This window comes from Neolamprologus multifasciatus, chromosome 11 (assembly GCF_963576455.1).
Source record: "Neolamprologus multifasciatus chromosome 11, fNeoMul1.2, whole genome shotgun sequence".
Lineage (NCBI taxonomy): Eukaryota > Metazoa > Chordata > Actinopteri > Cichliformes > Cichlidae > Neolamprologus > Neolamprologus multifasciatus.
The window spans coordinates 12538290-12546083 of NC_140449.1; the positions used below are offsets into that span (position 1 = coordinate 12538290).

At 37.9% G+C, this 7794-nt stretch overlaps 1 protein-coding gene across 1 annotated transcript; it reads right to left on the minus strand.

The window, feature by feature from the left end:
- Positions 1 to 315: 315 nt before the first annotated feature.
- On the minus strand, positions 316 to 7773 carry LOC146507911 (sulfotransferase 2B1-like). Its single transcript, XM_085177755.1, has 6 exons — positions 4700 to 7773; positions 2527 to 2735; positions 2312 to 2438; positions 2129 to 2223; positions 1573 to 1753; positions 316 to 1452 (listed from the first exon to the last, which is right to left on the minus strand). The coding sequence occupies exons 1-6, from the start codon at positions 4833 to 4835 to the stop codon at positions 1337 to 1339; spliced, it is 864 nt and encodes a 287-aa protein (XP_085033881.1). The 5' UTR covers positions 4836 to 7773; the 3' UTR covers positions 316 to 1336.
- Between the last annotated feature and the right edge of the window lie 21 nt (positions 7774 to 7794).

Below are 7794 nucleotides of genomic sequence, written 5' to 3' on the forward strand. Positions count from 1 at the left end.
CTGGATCAGGTATTACGAGACTCCTCCTCTGGTACTGATCTGGTGCATTATCAGTAGATAAAGTGCACGCTATGTGGTGCAAAGTAACTATATTTTTTGATTGCCAATTACACTGAGTTCCAGCTGTACTGAGCCTTTTCTTCATTTAGTCCAAAGTTGAGGTAAACAAAGAACAAGTGCGCAATCTAGGAGTTCACAGGGTGCAGTAAAGAAAACGTCCAAGAATGACCATACATAACAATAAATCAAAAATCTAGATTCTAGACTGTTCTTGTAACACATTTTCTTGTAAAGTTGCCCTGCATTGTTTTTTTAATTAAGTATATTACACTTAAAGTAATAACACCTGGTTTACATTAAGAGCAACTCTAAATAAAAGCATCTCTGCTATGGCTGTGGAAAAGCCATCATTTATCAGTGAAGGCTGAGACTACATCAGATTATAAATTCTTACACAAATTTTATTAGCCTAAAAAGAAATGGTCCTGAAAAAAAAATGTTTTTTTTAATCTGAAGGACTTTACCAACATTTTTCAGTACATTCAGACATCGGATTTATATTTTTACTCCTCTTGCTAGGCATCATTTCTGTTAAATTATCACACAAATAAGCGATAACCTGTATTTTATGATTAAATAATACCAAAGTAACAGAAATTAAGTATTCACATAGTACATTTTAGTGCATGAGTTTAGACTCATGGACAAATTATAATTTTTTACTTTTTTTTTTTTTTTTTTACTTTTTAAGTTAAATCTGAAGTAGTTAATCCATTCCCACATGCAAAAAATAACATATTAAAATAATGAAGACATAAATAATTATTAGAGATAAAAAATAAGTTAAAAAGTGCTTACTAAAAAATGACAGATTTCAGCATATTATGTGAACTGGAAATAAAATGAAAACAGCAGTATAGAGGTATAAAAATCTCACTTTAATTTGTGAGGAATTCAAATGTTGCAACAGTATTTCCTTGTGGGTAAATCAGCACAAATTGTACAATCTTTAATGTCCAGTGCTTGTGGCTTCAGATTTGTATCAGGATACACTAAATATTTTTGTCAAGCTAGTTTTATCTGTATCTATAAATAGTCTCCATTTAATTTAAAGCATGCCAGTCATGAGAACTTTAATTGACTCTGTGAGGCTTCTGAATCCTGGTTTAATTGTATTAGAAGACATGTGAATAAACGTTGCTACTTCTAATGCTATTTACTCATGTTCCTAATATTGAAACCATAAATAAGTATAAGAATATTGGCTCAGTTAGCATGAATTACTTGGTCTGAAATAACAGGCCAGGATTTTTGCCACTCCTGATCTCTATGGTAGTCAATCCAGGCTCCATGGCAGAGAGAAGCTCTCACCCTCCAGCTCTTTGGAAATCACAGAGGTGAATCGGGTCAGTTGCTCTGAACTGAAGTGGTTTTTCCAGTCTCCAACAATACCTGACAACAAAAACATGCCAAGCTTGAGTCACATAAGCATAAAAACACCTGATGAGAAAAGAAATTGATTCTGGGAAGAAATCTAAAAATACACTTTTGATAGGAGATATGGAAACTCGCCTTTTCTTAGAAAAGGAGACTTGTCACTGTCCATGTACACCTTGGGGAATAGACTGAAGTTGGACATGTTGTTGTTCTGCATGCTCTTGAAAGAACAATGCTCTGCTATCTTATGAATGACTTCCTCAGTCAGATTACAGCCCAGAAAATCGGAGATATGCCTGAGTGATGCAGGCAGGTCCTGGAAGAAACACGGTTGTTATATTATGTGAAACAGTCTGTGTTTTTCATATTTAGCTTTTAATGAAAGCTCATTCTGAAGTCATTTTAAGATCATACTTTGAAAGGTCAGGGATTTGAGTGATTTAAGTAACAGCTTCACATTTTTGGTAAGATAAAAAGTCTGAGTTTTATTAATTGAATACTATACGTCCAAACGTAATATGAACTTTGAGGGGTTTTTTTAACAGCAAGAATATTAAAATAACCTTTTCTGTTGGGAATATTGCAGACATATCGACAACACAATGCTCGAAGATAAAGTGTACAGTGTTCTGTTATGCTTTCCTTTCATGGAAAACAATGGAAGACGTTGTTAACAAAAAAAGTGTTTTACCTGAACCATTTCTTCGTAGGTAATGTACATTATTCTGTCTCCTAGTTCACTGTTTCTCCAGCTCTTTACGTGGTCTGTCCATTTTCCAAACATCACTGCAAATAAGATAGAAATTGGCTAATCATTTACACATGCAACCACTCTTCTACTGGTGATAATAGAAGTGCAGTTTTGATCTCTGACCTTTGCCCTCAAGAAATTTATCCATAAACTCATCAAAGGTTCCTGGATCCTCAAGGAAGCCGGCCATCTGGTGGAAGTAGTATGAAGACACCATGATGTCCTTTGGGTTCCTCATGACGTAGATCACCTACAGCAGAAAGAGTGCAAAAACATAATGAGTGTAAAGTCTCTTATATAATCAGGAATGAATTGGGAATATCACACAGAGTCATTACCTTTGCTTTGGAGGCACAGAAGGAAGGGGGCATGAGGCTGTATGGAAAATGTGAGACCAGTGCCCGTGGATATGCCAGCCTATCCAACACCCGTGCCAGTTGTTTCTCTTCCAGCCATGGGACTCTCTCCCAGTTAGGAATGGTATGGATGGGGGTCAGATCCCCCCCATTCAGCACCAGTGGGAGGATCTCCTGCATCCAGATTGTACCTGAAGAAATAACAGTGAAACAACAATTTGTATTGGAAACTATGCCCGAGCTCAGGAACCCTTGAGCAACAATGCCATTGAACACAGTTTGTCATTGCACCACAACTTCAAAACAACATCCTGCCCTGCAAGGGAAAAAAAGATCCAGAAATGCTGTTGTCTTCTTTGAGGCTGACTTCATCTAACAAAGACTTAAGTGAAAGATTTTCCAGAGGTCTGACAAATCAAAATTTGAAAGGGTCGTCCAGATGATTCAACTTCTTTGACCAAGTATACGTAAAGCATGTGTACTTATACTTGATGTAAATGTACCCTGAGTACAAAAATAAAAAACAGCTCTTTGAAAAACATTTCTACCAGCTATTTTTGTGCTAAGCTAACTCAGCTTTACATTTGTTGCTGTTGCCTGCACTGTAGATGGGTGACTTTGCATCAACATGTAAACAGAAAAAAATAATGTAGCCCAACATTACAGTAGGATTCAGTAGGTGGGTGGTGGGCATAGGGGAAAGAATCACATAAGAACAATTCCCAATGTGAGCGCCAGTAGGATTTTTCTTTGAGTACATGCTGTGATCAGCTAAGGTATGCTGCTGCTCTGAGATTCACTGTTGTTTATGGATTTAGCCAACAGAGATGCTAGATGAGCTATCATGGCTGATTTCCAACTGTTACAGAGTATGAAGCTACTATAAATGTCAAGCTCAGTGAGTGGACTACTAATAATATTCCCACCATCATTGTCTGTTAAACTGACCATGAAGCCCACAGTCTGCTCTCTACCAGTCCTACAAGGTGCATTGTTACAAACAGTAAGCTAACTTGTTGAGCCTTCACTTAACTGCATAGCATTTTCATGCCACCTCTGTATGGGATACAGGGAGTATACTCCAGTTTGTTTTTTAAATAAATGAGGACATTATGTATAATCTCTGAATTTCAAGAAATTCCCACTTTTCCCCCTGCTGTCCTGTCTTACAGCTGAGTATGAAGTGGTGGGAATGAGAATCAGCACCTCTAAGTTTGAGAAAGTTGGCAGAAATGGCCTTTCTCTGAAGGGAGGCTGGTCTTTCCATTAGAGATTGTGCCTCAGGGTAGAGCCGCTACTCTTCCATACTGAAAGGAGCCAGTTGAAGTAGAATCTTCTACTATGAAACCATGCTGTAATAGCTGCAGTATGTGGTTTAGCATTATGTTGCTGAAATATGCAAGACCTTCCCTGAAAAAGATATTGCCTGGACGGCAGTGTATGTTCCTCTGAAACCTGTATATCTTTCTGAGACCAAGCTGGTTCAATTATGTGCTCTGTAATGGATATTTGCTTTTGGTCTATATCGTTTGACTTATTTGAGCTACCCTCCTAAGCCCTGATGTGCTTATTAGAGGAGTTCCTCTCCAATGGTGGGTGGTCTCTTTAGGCCAAAAAGGCAGGATATCACAGAAAAAGAGGCAGAAAATCACAGAAAAATTAAACTAAAAGTTACTTTTCTGCTCTGAAGGCACCTTTCCAGATGTGCAAGCACCCACTCCATAAGCACAGATAGACCCCCACACCTTCAGAGATGCAGGCATTCATTTGAGGAACATTTTTCTGAACCATTCCACAACTTGTGAATGCTGTTTTCAGAAAGGAACTGCTGCCTAGCGTCATTTTTGAGAAACTCTGCCTCTCTTAGATGATCTTTTTATTCCAAGTCATGTTGCTGACCTGTCACTAATTAACCAAAAGTTTTGAAATGCTCCTCCATGTGATTATTTTTAGTGTCACTTCCCTTTTCAGTGTTCTTTTGCCCAAATCTCAGCTCTTTTTGAGATGTTTTGCTGCCATCAAAATAAATTTCTTAAATATACAGGAATAAATTCCTCCATATATAAAATGTGGAAACTAAAGCTTATCAACAAAAACCATTAGAGACAACTAGAAAAGCTAAAAAGCGACAACAGATATGAGAACAAACACATACCTGACTTCGGATAAGTGATGGCAAACACATCAGTGTCTTCCACACAGAAATTTTGGGCGTACTCCAAGCTCTCCGTGGTGTGGGCCTCCGGGGGCAGGAGGAGACCGTGGTATTTAATGTACTCAGTGGCAGACATGACAGTTCTCTGGATGAGTGAGTCTTCTATATTTTTCTCCTATCCTTCGTTAGAGACTTTCTCCTGTTACGTAGTGTGCCCTTTCCCTGAGCACCTCCTTATTTAATAATCTAGTTGGCATGATTGGACCATTCTCCCTCAAGTACGTATACCTTCCTGAAAGGGAACTTTGTATTCCAAACTGCTTTTCAATTTCAGAGGTTGAAGCCAAGACCTAATGACCACGGGTTGGTCTCAAATAGTATACTGTCTTTTTATTCGATTACTCTTGGCTTTGTGTAGTAAAACTGACTTAAAGAAAAATAAAACATAAACAACCTCATGCTGCAGACATTACTGACTGGTCATAGGTTTTGAAATTTTGTTGGGTTGTAATCATCAAGTTATGTTCTCCCTTTCTGTGTCTTGACATAAAGTTGGAGTGATTCCGTGTTAGTATAATGCCTGGCTTGATATGACTCACTGGAATTCACAACCGCAGCAAAGTAGCACGACGGTGTAAACACTACAGCGTTGTTCAGCAAGCTCATAAAAGCAAGTAGTGTGTGTGCATGTGTTTATGTCTGTGTCTGTGACCATTGTGCCTTTTCAACAATGACACCTTTATTGGACTCAAGGGACAACAAATGAGAGAGAGAAAAAAAATTGGGCCGTGTGAGCTGAACTAGCAGAAAAATGAGTGACTATCATTCGTTTTGTACGTCCTCCTTTTTATTCAGTTTTTTCTTACCGAAAAACAATCCTGTGTGAAAAATGGGCTCTTCTCCTTGATGACCTATTTGTCCACATGTGATCTTTTTATTAGTATACTGGATCTGACTGTATTAATGGGAAAAGTTTCACACCAGTAGTTCTTTAGTTTATAAAGAAATACAAGTTATCCTGCATTTGGAGTGAAAGTTCAGGAATGTGTTATTCTTTGCTTGTTCCAGTTACAAATTTGATTACTTTCAGATTTTTGCAGCATTCCTGGCTGCTAACTCTTTGCAGAAGACTCACTGAAATACTTAAAATTTTAAAATTTCAACACTGGAGCAACATTACCGCATCCAAAGTGGTTGTGTTTGCATGTGTACGTCTATAGTTGTGCGTGCATACATGTGATCATTCTATCTGTAAACGTAATAGCTCAAAAGGTTTTCAGTGAAATCTGATAGAATGGGTTTATGTTAACAGTCCATTAAAATTTACCTTACATCCACCAAGTTCTTCTAGGTCAACTAAATTATTTATTAGTGAAAAACTTGGTAAACGCCTTAAAACTTAAAAACTTTAATCATATAAGCGTGGTGTGTATTTTCAAAATACAGAAAGTAAAGTTTTAAATATTATAGGAGTTCTGTGTTTCATCCCAAAGACAGAATTCCTAAACACAAACTTAATAACGTAGTATATGCTGTACAGTATAGTGAGGAATACTCAGACCTCTACATTGAAGAGACTGGACAGCCACTTCCTAAACGCATGGCACAACATAGAAGAGCCACCTCGACGGGACAAGACTCGGCGGTCCATCTGCATCTAAAGGACCAGGGTCACTCCTTTGATGACACCAATGTTCACATTTTGGACAGAAGACAGATAGTTTGAAAGAGGAGTGAAAGAAGCCATCTATGCCCACTGTGAACGACCATCTTTGAACAGAAGCGGTGGGTTACCACACAAAACAGCAAAAAATGTGCGTGCTCTTTGTGAGCTTGTTCCTAGCTCGTAACCTGATGCAAGCTAGATTCTTTTATTTAGCAAGAGGGGCACAGGCAGGACTCCACACGCACATACTCTTGAGTAAATTGCCTCAAGAAAAGGGCACTTGGGGCACGTGCCTGCTGATAATGAAAGAAAGCCTCATAAGGTCATAAACCCCGTTTATGACCTATCCTGCAGCCAGACACCAGGGGGCGATAGAGACGTTTTGGCTTCATTTTTGGGGAGCTGTTGCATCTCCATATTTTATTGTCAAAAACCATCACAAACAATTAGAAAGTAATATATGCTTATAATGAGCTTGTGTATGAAAAAAGTAACAAGAAAAAAAAGAAAAAAAAACTTACTTACTATAACAATAGATATGACAGAGTTAGAGAGTCAGTTATTTTTGACTCCAAGGAATTAGGTTAAATTAACTTATTGCTATTCCGCTAATAGCACCAAGGTCCTGAGTTTGAATCTAGACCTGTGCCTTTCTGTGTTTTGGGCTGTGACAGAGTGATTGTCTGCATTTTGTGAGAGAAACACACACTCATCAGTCTGCTACACTTTAACACTGTGTGCAGATCCTGTTTTGATGTTTGACTGTCATCTAACTAATTTAAATAAATAAAACACATTTCAAGTGAAAACATGATTTGGTGCAACATTTGTTGGATATGGTTCATTTAAGACAGACAATTGCTTTAGTCTACCCAATGTCCTGTGTGGGCTTCCAACCCCTGTGGTCTGACATGTAGGAATGTGTTTGCATTTGTCGCCAAGATACAGTTTATCATAAAATGTTGCTGTAAGCAGACCTGTATATGCTAGTAGCTTCAAATCTGCATAGCTGTCGCATTTTAAGTTGAATATGTTTGCAAATAACTTTTTTCTCCAAAGCATAAAAAGGCAAGGTATTTTCAAGCTTTGACTTGCTCAATAAAGTTAGCAAAGCATTTTTATATCTAGTATCCTAGCTTTTTTTTCAGTCTACCATTGCAACATGTGGTGATTAGAGCACATTGAGTCACTATGTACACATAATGTACAGGCTTGAAAATCAGATTAGAGGAATGCAGAGTGGCTAAAGTAGCTTGATTCATTATGAGAGAAAAAAAGCAACCCCGTTACAGATATAGGGGAATGGAGCTTTATTTGTAGGCCTTATTTTTACAAAATCCAACAGAAATGTGTCTCTTCAAAGATTCATCCATCATTCTTGTTATTACAGCTACAGCTGAAATAAAAACAAGCCTGTGTGTCTATCATA

Coding starts and splice junctions, on each gene's coding strand:
- LOC146507911 (XM_085177755.1), bottom strand. CDS start 4,835: ATGTCTGCCACTGAGTACATTAAATACCACGGTCTCCTCCTGCCCCCG. Junction 1,754..2,128: donor CCTACGAAGAAATGGTTCAG/GTAAAACACTTT, acceptor TGTTTCTTCCAG/GACCTGCCTGCATCACTCAG. Junction 1,453..1,572: donor GTCTCCTTTTCTAAGAAAAG/GCGAGTTTCCAT, acceptor TTTTGTTGTCAG/GTATTGTTGGAGACTGGAAA.